This window comes from Sycon ciliatum, chromosome 2 (genome assembly GCF_964019385.1).
Source record: "Sycon ciliatum chromosome 2, ocSycCili1.1, whole genome shotgun sequence".
Lineage (NCBI taxonomy): Eukaryota > Metazoa > Porifera > Calcarea > Leucosolenida > Sycettidae > Sycon > Sycon ciliatum.
In genome coordinates, this window is record NC_088644.1 from 13,940,332 (window position 1) to 13,957,362 (window position 17,031).

Sequence of the window (17,031 nt, forward strand, 5' to 3'; positions counted from 1 at the left end):
ATACGCGTCGGCAGACAAGACATTGCACATTACGCACTGGTGACGAAGCTGGTTCCAGCTCACGGTAGATGTTCCTCCACCCTGGTCGTGACTGGGTATCTTCTGGCCAAGAGTCCTGTACGTCACATCGCTGTAGATCCGGACTCAGAGCGTCTCGCCAGCGCTTTCGTGGGCCGCATGCAGGTCGGGTCTCCGGTCGGCAGCCGAACAGAACAACCCGGGGTGTCCGTTCCATATCCATGCGCATAACGTGGCCAAACCATTCCAAACGGCGTTGCACAATCCGGTCCTTGATGGGCAGGGGTCTGGCATCATTCCACTGCTCCAGGATGGTGGTGTTGCTGATGTGGAAGTCCCAGACGTCAGAGCGTGACACACCCATGATGGTGCGGAGGCATCTCATGTAAAAAGATGACAGCTTGGCAATATCGGCTTGGAGTGGTACCCAGCACTCAGACGCATACAGCAGCAAGCTCAGCACACACGCCTCAAACACTGTTCGCTTGGTGGCCAGCGTTAGATTGTTATCCCGAAACACTGGGCGACTCAGAACGCCAAAGGCACGTGATGCAGCAGCTATCCTGGACTCGATATCCCGGGAGCAGCGGCCATCAGCGTGGATATTAGTTCCGAGGTAGCGAAACTCAGAGACCACCTCCACCGCATGGCCATTCAACATCAGCGGGCGCACATCCTCTTCAGTAACATGATGACCGGTGACCATGAGCTTGGTTTTCTCTAGGTTAACTTTGAGACCGAATGCACCTGCCACCTCAACAAATGCCGTTAGGCAAGTCTCTATTGCCTCCCGACGCGTGGCCATCAGGGCAGAGTCATCTGCAAATTGGCAGTCAAGGATGGAACGTCTAGTGTCTGTGCGGTGTCGTCGGAAGAACAGACGTTGCCTTGCATTAGTATGAATCGGAACACCAGCTCCGGGGATATCTGCGACGCGGGCATACCACCGTTGGAAGACTGCCCACATGAAGATGTTAAATAATGTGGGAGCCATGGAGCAACCTTGACGGAGGCCATTCCTCACAGCAAATGGATCGAGTCTATCACCATCAACGCAAATTGTAGCCTGCATAGAGGTGTGGAAGGACTGAACAATGGATAGGAGACGGGGAGGAACACCAGCTTTCTCCAGTACGCGCCACAGGCAATCCCGACTGACAGAGTCATAAGCCTTGCGGAGGTCGATGAACAGGAGGAAAGCTTTCCCTCGATGTTCAAATGCCTTCTCCACCATCTGGCGGACCACAAATATCATATCCGTACAGGATCGCCCTCGTCGAAAACCACACTGAGTGTCTGGTAAGAAGGACTCAGCCATAGATTGCAGGCGAGTCTGCACAATGCGGGCAAGTACTTTACCGGCAACATCCAAGAGGGAAATGCCTCGCCAATTATCGCAGCGACTCAGGTCGCCTTTCTTGGGAATGGGTATAAGATTACAGTCGACCCATTCCTGCGGTACTGTGCCATCATTCCAGACGCGATGGAGGAGTTCCAACAGAGACTCACTGAACCTCTGGCCACTGTACTTGATCATCTCCGGTAGGATGCCTGACTCACCGGCCGCCTTTCCATTGCGTAGTTTGCTTATAGCTCGCTGTAGCTCCTCAGCAGTTGGCAGGTCATCGAGCTCTGGGACTGGATCCCTGGCCTCTAGCTGATCAATCTCCTCTGGGTCAAACACGGACGCGACATTAAGTATGTTGGCAAAGTGCCGTCGCCACTGCGTACCCTGCTCTGCTCGAGACTTGCATATGTTGTTGTTCAGATCACGTATAGGCACAGTTGCCTTACTGCGCAAGCCTTGCCGTGCGGCCTGCATATCGTGAATACAAGACCATACGTGGGCTGAGCTGAAACGTGACTGTTCCAACTCCGCTGCCTTGGCCACGAACCAGTCATTTTTCGCCCTTCGCACAGCGGCGCGGGCCTCTCCTCGAGCCCTCCGGAATTCTACCAGTACTGGATTGTTGGACTGGCCAGTCTTGATCCATCGGGAGTACAACTCGTTCCGTCTGGCAAGTAGAGGTTGGATGATTTCCCGGCTGTCCACGTACCAGTCTGGTTGCCTGCGTTTGCTACGGCCGAGGACATCCCCTGCCGCTTCAGTAAGCGTGTCACGGAGAACATGCCAATGCTCCCCAGTAGTGGTGATGGGTGATGATAACTTCCCATTCAATACTGTCTCCGTCTTGGTCTGATATTCCCGGATCAACTCGCAGTCTACGTTTCTTCCCCGAGCCAGTGTATCACGGAACTTGGAGACATCAAACCTCGGCACTCCATGTTTAGTTGGTCTACGGTGCCTTTGAATAAAACCGATCCGGTAGCGCATGGCGACCATTGCGTGGTCCGTACCACACTCAGCACTGTGTATAACCTGTGAGTCCAAACATCGTTGCCAGTGATTTCTTGGAATAATGACGTAGTCAATGCAATGCTGTGTTTTGGTGCGGGGGTGTTGCCAAGTCCATCGTGTGTCGTATTCTTTCTGGAACCAAGTATTACAAATCATTGCCTCATTTGTGAGCAAGAAACTCATCAGCTCCTGTCCAGAAGAATTTGCCACTCCATGTCCAAACGGGCCACGCACGTAACTCCAGTCATCGTCAGCATGTAAACGTGTACCCACACGCGCGTTGAAATCTCCCAGTAGGATGTACTGTTCAGTTGCTGGGACGCCAGTGATAGCTTGTTGAAGGGCGCCATAGAAGGACTCCTTCAGGGTCTTCGAGCTACTGAAAGTTGGAGCATACGCACTCATCACTGTCACCCAGACGCTGTCACCGTCCTGGAGAGTAAATAGTAGTCGAGCTGACACCAAACGTGATCCGTGGGCTGTCCATTGACAGCCGCCAGCACGCCACGCTTCGATCGCGTCGCCGTTCAAAACAATACAAACACCTTCGCCACGACGGAAAGAAATTTCGCCAGCATTATTGTCATCGCGAGGGACTGGTCGTCCTGAGGCCAGCACAACAGCTCCCTCGACTGGATATACACCCTCGCCAAACCAGTGAGTCTCCTGTAGGCCAGCGACATCAACTCTCAAACGTAATAATTGCTGTTGACAAATTTGAATTTTCTTGTCCTCCACAACACGATGGGAAACAGCTCCAGTCTCGACAGGGCCGTCGCTCTCCACCAAGGAGCGGACATTCCAGGACACAATGCTCAACCTCCTCTCTCCTCCTCTCCGGTTTCTACGTGCCAACATTTTTCCCGTTCGTCGTTTGGCAAGAACTGACGGCGGCTTCTACGACGAGAACAGTGTGGAGTGACGGCATCAAACGCACGTCCTGAAGCCCACACTGTTATACCTCGACGTAGGGGACTAGTGAAACTTCCTAGGGCGGCCTTTGGGCCGCCCTAGGGCTGGTATAAACTCTTTGGAGATTCAGAAACAGGAGCTCAAAAAATTCAAACTGTCTTCCTCTTCCACTGGAAGCACACACACACATACACACACACACACACACACACACGTACACACACACGTACACACACAAGTTCATGACATACATGTACAAGTAACTTGAATTCTGGTGGTTTTCAATTTCTCATTGACTCTGATGCTACATGCAAAATTCCATTGTTTGCCTTTGCATGTGATTGTCGCCCACTTCCAGTGTAAGATTGAATACTAGCCTCTCAGGATTGCTTTTCAATACAAAGGTGCTTTGAAGATGCAACGCTGCACCAACAATAATATTATTCTTTTCTCGTATCTGTTATTATTGCTGTTGTTGTCATCTTGTGTTCATGTGTGTGTGTTCATATGTGTGTGTGTGTGTGTGTGTGTGTGTGTGTGTGTGTGTGTGTGCATGTGTGTGTATGTATGTATGTATGTGTGTACGTGTGTATGCGTACGTGTGTGTGCGTACGTGTGTGTCTGTGTGTGTCTGTGTGTGTGTGTGTGTGTGTGCGTGTGCATGTGTGTGTGCACGTGCATGTGTGTGTACGTGTGTGTCTGTGTGTCTGTGTGTGGGTCTGTGCGTGTGCATGTGTGTGTGTGTGTGCGTGTGCATGTGTGTGTGCACGTGCATGTGTGCGTACGTGTGTGTCTGTGTGTGGGTGTGTGGGTCTGTGCGTGTGCATATGTGTGTGTGTGTACATGAATGTCTACTGTAGTAAACTGCACGAAGCCCCCAGCACCGACCCATGGTGGCTTTAGCGGCGGTGGCCAGTACTTGTTCAACGAGACAGTGACCTACTCATGTGATGACTCCTATTACCTGTCGGCTGGATCAGCCAGTAGGACATGCTTGAACACGGGGCTGTGGAGTGGAACACTGCCCACATGTACTAGTAAGGACATGCATTGCAATGGATACCCGTACATGTATGCAGGAGCAATAGTGCGTTCGTACATTGGTGTGTTCGTACATTGGTGCGTTTGTACATAATCATTGGTGCGTTCGTACATTGGTGCGTTTGTACATTGGTGCGTTCATACATTGGTGCGTTCATACATTGGTGCGTTCATACATTGGTGCGTTCATACATTGGTGCGTTGGTGCGTTGCATGATCGTGTACAGTAACCGGTCAGTGTGTCTGATTTGAAGTGAAATTCCTATCCACCGCACCTTGTGTGTTCTGTCCACTATACAGAGTGTACGGCCATCAGCAACTGCAAAGAGCTGAGGTGTACTGACGGAAACGACCAATGGTGCGACGAATGCGATTCTACCTACCCAGGACTGAGCAGTGCCTACGTGAACACGAACCGCACGTGCGACGGTGAGTCATAACGCCGAGACCTGTGTTCACACTGTGTGTACCACTGTTCTAAGTCAGTGAGTGCGGTGCGCTCTGCTGATTCATCTGCGGGGTAGTAACATGTCAGATACATATACACTGCGAAGCCGCAACGTAGCACACCCTGTCAAGTTGACCTACTCTGATGAGGTGCATGCATGATCACCTGTACCAGAGCACCCCTACAATGACCAGGACCAATGGCAATGGGTATCAGGACCAATGCAATGGGTATCATTCGTACAATGACCAGGACCAATGGGTATCAGGACCAATGGGTATCATTTCCAGTCACTGAGTTACCCTGGGTAAAGGGACTTAGTCACCTGCGTGATGACCACTACCTTTTGGAGGTCATTTGAGAGGGCGGCTTTTAGACAGATTTTAATGAAGCATGCTTGAAGCAGTCTTCCCCACTTAGTGTGGTACTATGCCATCAGAGACCTGATATGGCAGAGCTACATACTCTTGGGCAGTATATGTAGTATTGGTGTCGAGCACCACTCCGACTTATGGCTTGGTAGGTGTGCATGTGTGTGCGTGTGTGACAGAAGTGTTCTATGTTCTGCATTCTCTACTGTGTGCATTGTTCAGCTATCTGTTCGTGGCAACGGCAGTTCTGCTACCCTGGTCAGTGTCCTGGTAGAACTGACACCTGCAACTGCTCGGCAGGCTTTACAGGGGAAAGCTGCTTGACAAGTGAGTACACTGTAGCAGCAGCCTGCTGGACAAAGTCAACAACACTCTGAGATGTCTTGAATGTATGTCATTGGCAAGGGATTTACCTGCTATCCCTGTGTTATCCTAGTAGACCGTTGTATTTTGAGTCTGGTAATCGGATGCCACATTTCCCACAAGCTGCCTTCCCATACACCTCCAGTATAATGGGTAGCACGGAATGCAAATTCAGGTGGCTCGATATCTCACACTGTGTCCTTCTCACGCAACTCAAACACAAACAAAATCGCACACTAGAGCCAACCAAAGAAACAAATGGCAAAAAGGAATGGCAAGTTTGCTCTATGACAATGAGCGCGTGCATGGAACAGGTATGTTTTATCAGATTCCCTGTATAGTGTCTATTATAGATTATGCTCCACGAGCTGAGGAACTTTCCATACTGTGCGGTCAAACCTTCATTTTGATGTGCCCTTCTCTTCAATTCTGTCCTCAGTTACGGCCGTGTCAGATCTGTCATGTTCAGTGGAGCTAGTGGACAATGGCGGTGGTAATCGTCAGCAGACTACATGCAGTGTCGCCAGCAGCAGCGGCGGCATGGCACAATCGCCAACGACCTTCTACAGCAATGTCCAGCTATCACTACTCAGCTTGCAGTGGGACGTGTCCTTCATTTCACCAAGCCCCATGCCTCTGCCAGCGTACATAGTCAGGTCTGGCTACTCGGTGGGTGTCGTGGCAACACACGTGTCCGGCAAGTTAACACGTGCATCAGGTATGTCTATAGACAAAGTTGAATACTACTGTTGTGGCCATTGAACTTTGTTGAGAAGTCAAGCGGCCACAGGGCGCTGGCTTTGCAGCTGTGAGCACTGCTGGTTCATGTTTGCAGTGTTTACGTGAACTACAGTGCGTGAACACGCTAAGGCAGTAACGGCCCCGGTCATTCCACCGGATTTCAATGTCCGCAATAGTAGATTGAGCTCTATAGCCAGGAGGGTATCACATGGGCTGGGCTGTATGAAGTGGTGGAGAGGCCGTGTGCTGCAAGGCGAACAGTACTTTAAAAATGCATCAGGTTGGATCAGTGGTCATGCATGCTCTAGCCTGCAGTCTTAGATCTGTGAAATCCTTGTGAAGAAGCTACTCATGATTACGGCAAAGTGTGGGACTCAATAGCAGGGGGGGGGGGGGGGGGCAGACAGCACTGGCACTTGAGCAAGTTGAGGCACTTGCCTTGACTGTAGTCTGTTTCACATTCTTCCTGTTGCAGCTCCGTCGACAGGTATTGAAGAGAGTCAGCTGAACTGCACGGGTGTTAGTCTGTCGCGTGATACGCCCGCTGTGGCCATAGTGCCATGCAGTGGCAATGTCTCACTGTCTACACTGCCTCTGCACCGAGACGTGTAAGTGTTTGGCGCATTGCTGCTGTGCTTTATCTCAGTTGTGATGGTGTGGCTGTTAGTACTAAACAACGTTCGCCGCTGTCTTCACCCAAGATCAGCCCGCCTAGGTCCTTGTTGGGTGTGATTTGTTTGCACATTTACAACTCTCATTTGTGTGCATTAACATGTACTTCTAAGAGTGTGGGGAAGGAGTGTGCGACACCTTCCAAAATCCACCTTGTCTCCGTGGCCTTGTTCTCACCATTTCTTCTAGCCAAGACTCACACTGTTAACTGACCATTGCAGCCATGGCCTGTGACACTAGGCTAGCCGTGATAGCTCACACGTACTTCGAAGTACTAGTAGGTGTGCTAAACCTAGCATGGTAAACGCTACAGAGCCAGGGTTGGGCAGGATTTGATGCCATTATTCACACACACACAGTTTGTCAGGTACAAGTATTTAAATATCAGTGTTTTCCAAACTGATTTGGTCACATTCTATCGGTCAGTTTAAGGTGTATCCTGTGTGAGTGTTCCGGTCAATTCTCGATGTTTTCGAGTAATCTGATCATAATATAGCAAGTACATGTAGTACTAACAGTTGAAAATTGAATTGTAGCCAATTGATGTAGCTGCAACTGAACAGAATGGGACCAAAGTCATATGAAGTGTGTTTGTGTCAACATACTAGTGTAGCTACAGTGGAGAACGCCTCAGTTGTTTTGTTACAGTTATTCGTATGGGTGAGATTTGAGAGCTTCCGGGACTAGTAGTGAATTACTCAAGACTACATTGCGAGTGATCGTGGTATGTTTGGGATGCAAAATCCCAGCAGCATGGTATTCAAGTAATTGTTTATGTAGCTGGTCTGTCAGCCCAGGCTAGCACAGCCATGCATTCATACTAGCATTGCATATTCCGAATGTCCTGTCTGACTGCTTTCAGATACCAGCTGAATGTGTCCGTGTCCAATGGAGGGTACCTGACCCTGCAGAACTTTGACACGTCCATGCCCGAGCGACACTTCTACCGTGGAGCAACACGCACTGAAGTCACGAACATTGTGTTTGACTTCCAGCCTCCAGTCCACTGTTCCGTCGGTGGGACGCAGCGGTGTAGCGCTGGCGAGGACATACTCAACGTGGGCAGTCCCATCACACGTGATTCAAACATCACTGTCACGTTTGGCGGATGGTTTGAATCACCCTCGTCCAACCCTATCAAGATGTACACACTGGAGAGGCATACACTGGAAGTAACAGCCAGCCGTACCGTATGCGAAAAAGCAGCAAGCAATGTGAGGCTAGCAGAGATTCCCGGAGCGTCAACGCAGCCCATCCTATCAGTAGATACAGCACTCCCGGGTGGAGATGATGCCTACTCGTTTGTGCTGGGTGTTGAGGATATCGCTGGTAATGTTCAGTATGCACGACGTTCGCTGATCTCCGACACACAGTCAAGCATCCGCATAGACAGTGCACAGCCAATACGCATTGCCTCCGCATACGCTAGTCAGATCGATGGGCAAACTGTTGCGTGGCAGCCGAACACGCACGACGACATAAGCATCACAGCGTCCGGACATTTCTACAATACACTGATGCGGAAAAACAACTTCATGCTCGGGCTGTGTAAGTTCCAGAGCCCTATACTGGACGCTTACGACCAGCCGTTGTCCGGTCCGTTGCCTCGCGATGGCAGGAGAAGTTCTGAAGGCATAGTTGAAATATACTATGCAGCCGTGGTGAATCCAGCCAGTATCATGATCGCGCCGGACATGAGCGCCTTTAAACGCTCAACGAGCACGGCGGTCAGCAATCTGACTCTACCCGTCAGCCGCAAGGACTCTGACACAGTGGTAGTGTGGTTGCTTGCTTACGACCTGCACAACCAAACTGCCATGGACTATGTGGTGTTTCGCACGGATTCCACACCTCCTGCACTGGCCGGCCTCACTCTTATTGTGAACACGGAGCGTACCAATCTCTTCAACACGGAAGATTTGACCAAACTTGCGTTTGAGTTTGAATCGCAGGACGAGCATAGCGGTCTGCAGTCGCTGCGATGGTCGATAGGCACAGCACGGTCTGGTGACGACATTGGGCAGGGAATGGTCAATATACGCAATGTAAGTGCTACGTACACTGTGCGCTATGTGCGTTCCCTCTGATAGTCCATAGGAGTTGCCACCTTGCACTCACTGAAGCAGTGTGCTGGAATGTACTAACTAGCAGTATGTAGGCATGTACTTCAAGTAGGACGGGCTCTTTCCTTTCCTTTTAGATTTCTTGAACATTGAAGCGGCCTGTGAAATGGTCAGTGGGTGCATTGAGTGTGTGATTGTTATTGTCAACGCCGCCAATCTGTTGATGTGTACAGAATGTCAGCTCCTGCTCACCTCCATCTTGCATCTGCGCCCAGCCTCTCAATGCGCCCTGCCAATCGACACGCTACAGCGTATCGCTCGCCTCCTTGCCACGCCAGAGCCTGCGTCAGGACCACGACTACTTCTTGACCATTGTGTCGACAAACAATGCCGGTCTGCAGACAAGCAGAATGTTGCAGTTCACCGTGGACGTGTCTCCACCCTACGGTGGTGTGGTGGTTGATGAGGCACCCGGTCGGCATGACGTCAACTTCCAGACTATCCTATACCATCCACACTCCTGGTCTGGCTTTGTCGACGATGTCTCCGCTATCAACTACTACCAGGTGTATGTTGGCAGCAGCTGCCTGACTGCTGGAAACTTCACGCACCCACCACAGTCGATGGTAAGCTGGCTGCTCGTGAATGCATCTGGTGCAGGAACTAGATAAGTCATGTTGCTTGTAAATACCCTGTACTGTGATACGTGCCAGAGTCGACGTGCCACTAAATAATTTCCGCAGGTGTTGGGACCCCTCGTCAAGGAATAAGTTACTGGAAGTCCTGGTTCTGTTGACGGTCCCCTGGGACAGGCGATTGTCTTGTCCGTGTGGTGCCATTGGCAGCTAGGTTTTACTTCAATCAGAACTTCTCCCTCACTTGCACTAACACTCTATGAGCTGGCACTAGACTGCCATGGCAAGCAATTTTCAGTGCCTAGTGGAATGAAGCACAGTTCTGATGAAATAGAAATATCTGTGGACTCTGTTTTTCTCGGTAGTAGGGTCTGCAATCACACTAATCAATACAATATTCCATACTGTGTCCAAGAGGGGTGTTTGATCATACAAGCCTGTGCGCTCAAATCAGATTCTTAACCAGAACTTCCTAATGGAGAGCGTTTGTGGTGCTGCTTGAGGGCCAGGCTGATTAATGACGTTTCAGCAGGTGTGTGGATATCCGGGAATTTGCCCGGAGTGTGCCTGATTCACTGCTGTACTGTGGTCGTGTTGTGCTACATGTATATGTGTATGCAGGTCACTAACACCACGCGCACTGATAACTTTGTGGTCCATGCTGCACCGGGTACATACTATGTCACTGTGGTGGCTGTCAACAACGCCTATCTCATCTCAGCACCGGTATGTTCGGACGGCGTCACCATTGACACGACGGCACCGGTCGTTGAGCAGGTGATCGTCAACAACACCAAGACCATAGCTGGCATTGCAAAAGACACGCTTGGCCAGGTGAGTTGTCCAGTGTCTACTGGCCGTTTCTAGTTTCTACTGCTGTGCCGTGGCTGCTTACGATACTGTCCATTGTGCAACCAGTATCAACTGAGTGTGGAAGTGACACTCTGCTTACACTTCTACTTGCTAAATGTCGTTTTCACTGTGATCGGTCAAGTGAGTTACTGGCAGCATTCGCTGCAGGATAGATCTTTGCAAAGAAAATATGCCGCGTCAAATATGGCACTCGCCTCATCTTGCCTACATTGTATTGACTTGGTCTAAACTTTGAGCTGATGGTGCGGCACTTGAGCGCATCATTATTGTTATTATTCATTAAAATCCCAGTCCAATATCTTGTTTGGAGGAAAGAGAAAACTGGGTAAATTGTGGTCAGGGGGGGGGGGGGGGGGCGTGGGGCCGCAGTGGAAGATGAGGGTCGTGGTGTGTCATTCCACTTTTAAAGCACAGCAAATGTAATAATTCTGAAAGTGCCACACACGAAGAATAAACACCGAATAAGTATGTAACTGTTCGGCATGATTAATTAGAACGTTCCATTGGCTTGCTGTCCTTGTTTGATTGCACCAAGGGAATGTTATTGTTTAAAAAATGGCAATGTACATGTATATTATTGTTGTATTCTGGTGTTCATAGGTGTGGTATATGGACACTGATCATCGCAGAGCGTTGGTAGACATGCCATCGACAGCATGTGTGGCACGCGCTGCACTCAATCCAGACAAGATCCGGACTGTTCCCGTCCACAGAACTAGACGGTATGTACTGGTAGTATCGGTGTTCATAAGTCAAAGTGTGCAACTCAAAATGAGTTTGGGAAGGCGGAATTCGGCGTTCACATATTTGCATGAGTTATGGAATCCACGATTTGACAATGCAGTCGTGTGCTGCATCTGTACGGCCTTTAACATCACGCATATCTTGACGTTGAAATGGCGCAAACAACAAATTGCTTTGCCCTGAACCCATACGCAGAGCATCTGCGTACTCTATTCCATGTACTCACAGTGAATGTAGTGAGAGTGGTCTAGAGTGGTCTAGAGTGGTCTAGAGTAGTCTAGAGTAGTCTAGAGTGGTCTAGAGTGGTCTAGAGTGGTCTATACGTGTATGCGTTCCTGTCCTGCTTACCAATCACATCTCTATTGACCCTCTTTGTGTAAACTTGGATAGTGTGACATGGTAGCTGAACGTTAGCTGAGTACTCCCCCCCCCCCCCCCCACAGGTATAGTGGTGCTAGTACATATAGATTGCGGCATATGAACAGGCACAGTGTCATGCATGATACTTATCATTGAGAAGATCATAGGAGTTGATGTCACATGACAGCTTGGTGAGTAGTTAGGTTGCGCCCACTAGCAGGCTATGTCAGATTTTAGTGGCACATTGGACTGGTGCTAAGGCACACGAAGCATGCCATTGCGGAGTTGATGTATTCGGAGAAGTAGTTAAGTACCATGTTGCTGCACTGAGCAGCATCAGTCTCATCCTTGTTTGTGTTGTGTTGTGTTATGTTATGCGGCTGTGCAGTGGGAGCATACACACCGTACCTAACTCCTGGTGCATGGATGCTGCCAACGCTACATTCGAGCTTTTCCTGGTCACGCCAAACGCCATGCTCCTGTCCTGGCAAAGCTCAGACATTGAGAGTGGCATGAGAGGACACACTATCACTGTGAGCACCCTTCCAGATAGCTCTCTGGGAGTTACTGTCGCTACATTTGAAACTCAACTGAATCGTCGCACGGCACTCTTTGGCAAGTATACAAGTGGTCTAGAGCAAGGCAAAAGTGTCTACGTGCACATAACAGGTCAGAACAATGCACTGCAAGAAACGGAGATCACAGTTGGCCCAATCTACATCGATGCAACACCACCGATCTTCAACGCATCACTCACTGTTGTCTGGGATCATTCTGCTGGTGTTCTCAGATCAGTCATCCCATTCAATGCGTCCCTGGATGCTGACTTCTTCACACCGATATCCTATTCATTGGCTGTGGGAGAGACTCCAATGGATGATCGCGTTATGGCGTTCACACAATGGACCTCGTCGCCCTCATGTACCACAGCCAGACTAATGTGCTCTGAAATCCGTGCCTCCGACCTCTCATCCCAGCTCCACTCCGGTCGTCTGTACTATGTGACGCTACATGCAACAAACGCTGCCGGACTCTCATCGACAGTGCAGGCCCAGTTTAGCTATATTGCAGGCATGCCATCAGCGGGCATGGTGCTAGACACTGCACCATCACCAGCCGCCGTTGAGCATCGCTCTGGTCTGGACTTTGCTTCCCAGGATGTTGATCTATGCATGACCGGTCCAGCGTGGAATGCTCGCTGGCATGGTTTCACCCACGCATCTCATGCCATTGCGTATGCCATTGGTCTAGGCTCCAGGCCACAGGCTGATGATGTTGTTCAGTTCAGACCAGTTCCAGCTCCGCAGCAACTCTCAGTTATGCTGAACGTATCCAACGTAACACTGCAGACTGACTCTACATACTACACCGTCATCAAGGCATGGAACGCTGTCGGCTCCATTGTGGTCTCATCGGATGGCTGTCGCATCCTCGGGGACACTGAGTCGATGTTTGCTGCGGCCAGTGTGCGGGATGGCCATTCAAGTGTTGACATAGACACACAGATTTCCCAGCAGACTGTGGGTGTAAATTGGCAAGTACCCAGTGGTCTGCATGTAAGCCGTGTGTTCTGGAAGCTGCAGCAGCTAACACCTGTACAAATGGACCTGACCGACTTCAAGCCAATCTCCAGCACAGGAGCGTCCACGCAAAGACATGTACTGATCGCCGGCAATCGCTATCGCTCAGTCTTGCGTCTCTGCAATGCAAACGCCTGCTACGGAGATAAACTATCGGACGGATTCCTCGTCTCTGGACCAACTAGGCCTGGATCCATGCGGGCCGTGTACAACGCCTCAGCATTGACGGTGCAAGTTAGCTGGGACTTGTTCAACACATCCGGTGACATGGCATTTGTAGACTATTACCAAGTGTCAATTGGAACTAGCGAGAAGAGTGCTGGTGAAGAGCTACTGCTTCCCTGGTCAATTGTTGGCAATCCGGTATGTGAACACTGCTGTGTGCTTTGCATAACGTGCACTATCCGTACATGTAGATAGTGATGCAGACATGTGTTAGCCAGGCAGCATGATGCCGTGCACTATTAGCTCCTGAACCCTGAGTATAATGTATTTTCCATACGGATCTAGCCTGAGTGAAGATGGATAATGGTGGCTGTGCTATAGTATAAGGACGGTGCACTGCTGTTCATCTGTGTGCATGCGTGTGTGCATGCGTGTGTGCATGCGTGTGTGTGTGCACATTCCACTCATCCACACTGCAATTATTGATCCTAGCAAGTTATACTATACACATGCAGTGCCTTGGGAAGTGAACACATCATGTTCTCCATTCTGATACCACACAAACAAAGCTATCCTGGAACAAGCTAGGAGACGGCAGTACTGCACTGTACTATGCACCTGAATCACTGGTCACCCTGTGGCTGCTGCTGCTGCTGCTGCTGCTGCTGCTGCTGCTGCTGCTGCTGCTATGCTTTGCCTGGTTGTTTAGGGCTTTATCCGCCTACGGGAGCCTCTGGCGGCCTATCACCAAGCATCTGCCACTGTCCGTGCTCATGTTGCTGATGGATATTTTGTAATGGCACACACGCCGGTTCTATGGGTCATGGATGATGGCAAGGTGGTGAAGCGCACCGACACATTAATCAAGCCCACAGTGTATGATCTTACTCCACTGCCAGTTCGTCAGCCATTGCCCAGTGTAAGCTCTGATTGGCGACTCGTCGAGCAGCAGTACCAGCTGTCCACGGATATCCAGTACTCGCCAGTGGCAACACGCATAGCTGCCTCATGGCCCTCGGTGCACTATCCCGAAGTGAGTTGGTCGTTGTCAGACCGCCGTCTATTCCTGCCATGCACACACGGGAGCACCAAGGCATGTGGAAGTGTCAAGGGCACTGTTCTCCATGCCGATGTTGCTGGTCTGGTTGAAGGACAGCGCTATTACGTGTGTATATCGGCACCAGCCACAACTGTGCATCATGAACTGCACAATGAATCACTGCCGGGAATTGCATCCTGCAGCGACGGTTTTGTTCTCGACAGCAAGACACCCGTCGGTGGATGTGTGTGGGCTGGTGGTCAGGCTGTTCTCCAGTCTAACTGCACAGCACCGTCATTCTCCAGCAGTACTGCAGAACTGCCTGTGTCCTGGCAGGCCTTCTCCGATGTAGAAGCACATGGCAAAGCACCGCACATGTCCGGAGTCAAATACTACCAGATTGGTCTTGGTAAGTCAACACCAGAGAGCACCAAAAAAACGGTTGTTAGTACTCCCTGGCCAACACCCCATTCCATCATATAATGGCCTGTGTGTTCCTCAATTCCATGTTTCAATCAATATTGGAATGGCAGCTATTGTTATACTTGTCAAGTACCATGAGGCAGTGTCTCCGTCATTTAGCCTCAATGGAGATACACCTTTCTGTGGGATTTGGGAAGAGGAACTGATGGATCAATGGCCTGTCTTTTCGAGTTAGCGTTCTTATTCCGTGGGTGCATTTCTTTATACACGTAGCTACGATGAAGATTGTGCTCGGCTGAATATGCAATAGGCAAAACAGGTTATGAGTAGGAGCCATTCAAAGATTTTAGTGCCAATGGTATGTGATGTTTCTCCTGCCATACTACTGCAGGAACCCGACCTAGCATGGATGATGTTGTAAAGTTTCACAGTGTTGGCCAGGCATTATCCACTGTCATGAGAGATCTCGCGATGCGATCATCCATCCAGTACTTTGCCACTGTACGAGGTAAGTTGCAGAAAGCAGCACATCCATAGAGAATGCAAAACTGGTACACGGCAACTAGCCAGCAACAGGATCCGCAAAGATCGCAAACCATGACCAGGGCATTGGCTTGACATGGGATGCCATTTTTTCGGCCCGAGATATTGATGAACTCTTCGATAGGCTTTGGCAGTATGCAGGAACTAACAAGTCACATTGTGAACATGGCTGAGACAGGTGCATGGGAACAATGCAGTGCAGAAATGGTTCATTCTCTACTTGTCAGACTATGTCTCCTGTTGTGATCTTTCCCAAATGTCTACCCAAGTGTTTTCTTCCAAATGTGACTCCTGAACGCGTTCCTGTCCAGCATGCCATGCGTGTACTGTTTGAAGTACAAGTATGCGGTAACACCATTGCTTCTCTCCACATTTTGTTGATACAGCATACGACTTTGCTGGCCATTGGAGTCAGGTCACGTCGAATCCTGTTCTGGTGGACCCGTCTCCACCAGATGCAGGTTGGATAACACTTGGGACAAGCTCGAGACCGCTTGATTTGTTCATTTCCTCGCGCACTCTCCTGGAAGCTAGCTGGCATGGGTTTATGGACAAGGAAAGTCCAGGCCTGCGCTATTCATGGGCCGTGGGCTCACGTCCAGGTGGTAGCAGTGATCTGATGGCCTACACTGATGTCAAATCACTGACGTACGGACGTGCCAGTGTTAACCTGGCAGATGGCGACATGGTGTTCATCTCCGTTGTGGTTAGTTCACCTGCTAATTTAGTTTGTGTGCGTGTGTGTGTGTGTGCAGTGTGTGCAGTGTGTGTGTGTGTGTGTGTGTGTGTGTGCAGTGTGTGTGTGCAGTGTGTGTGTGTGCAGTGTGTGTGTGTGCAGTGTGTGTGTGTGTGTGTGTGTGTGTGTGTGTGTGTGTGTGTGTGTGTGTGTGTGTGTGTGTGTGTGTGTGTGTGTGTGTGTGTGTGTGTGTGTGTGTGTGTGTGTGCAGTGTGTGTGTGTGTGTGTGTGTGTGTGTGTGTGTGTGTGTGTGTGTGTGTGTGTGTGTGTGTGTGTGTGTGCAGTGTGTGTGTGTGTGCAGTGTATATGCACGTACGTTGGATGTACATGTCAGGGTGGTCTGCAAATCGTGCACATCTTGGGTATCGGTGACCATTCAGCAACCACGGAAGTGGTGATGAACATTTGCCTCCATATATGTGACTACCATTGCTGTGTCATATGCAGGGAGTTATGGGTCGCACTGCCAGGCAAATTCACACAACGTTCTGTTTGATTCCTTCTGATCTTCTTTCTGTTCTTTAGGCAAGGAATGATGCAGACCTATCAACCCTCGTCACATCACCTGGCTTCCTGGTGGATACATCTGCACCTTCTCCAGGTGTAGTGTATGATGGTGATAATACTGTGGATGTTGATGACGTGTTTAATGATGCTGATTACACTGACCGTGCTGACAGGATGCTGTGTCGTTGGGCAGGATTTGCAGACCCGCAGTCACAGCTGGCGGAGTACAGTCTGGCCGTGGGCACGTGTCGCCAGTGCACGGACGTTCAGAGCTGGATGTCGGTGGGATTGCGCACAGGTACGTCTGTCCTGTGATGTGCGTTAATTCTGCCTGGATCATAGCCATTGTGCAGCGGCTGTGCTGGGCTGTGTGAATATGGCTTTGGTATATACAGCAGTGGCAGCTGATGGTCCAATAATGCTGAACACCACCGCATT

At 50.1% G+C, this 17,031-nt stretch overlaps 1 protein-coding gene across 1 annotated transcript in view; it reads left to right on the plus strand.

The window, feature by feature from the left end:
• Positions 1-17,031, plus strand: part of LOC135808850 (uncharacterized) — a 29,087-nt gene that overhangs the window by 4,545 nt on the left and 7,511 nt on the right. The window contains exons 4-17 of the mRNA XM_065322083.1: positions 4,150-4,326; positions 4,631-4,759; positions 5,372-5,476; positions 5,952-6,230; positions 6,729-6,861; positions 7,788-8,970; positions 9,222-9,614; positions 10,245-10,457; positions 11,097-11,218; positions 11,989-13,543; positions 14,055-14,793; positions 15,199-15,315; positions 15,737-16,056; positions 16,612-16,891. Of these exons, the coding sequence (XP_065178155.1) occupies positions 4,150-4,326; positions 4,631-4,759; positions 5,372-5,476; positions 5,952-6,230; positions 6,729-6,861; positions 7,788-8,970; positions 9,222-9,614; positions 10,245-10,457; positions 11,097-11,218; positions 11,989-13,543; positions 14,055-14,793; positions 15,199-15,315; positions 15,737-16,056; positions 16,612-16,891 (5,745 nt within the window). The remainder of the gene's footprint in view (positions 1-4,149; positions 4,327-4,630; positions 4,760-5,371; positions 5,477-5,951; positions 6,231-6,728; positions 6,862-7,787; positions 8,971-9,221; positions 9,615-10,244; positions 10,458-11,096; positions 11,219-11,988; positions 13,544-14,054; positions 14,794-15,198; positions 15,316-15,736; positions 16,057-16,611; positions 16,892-17,031) is intronic.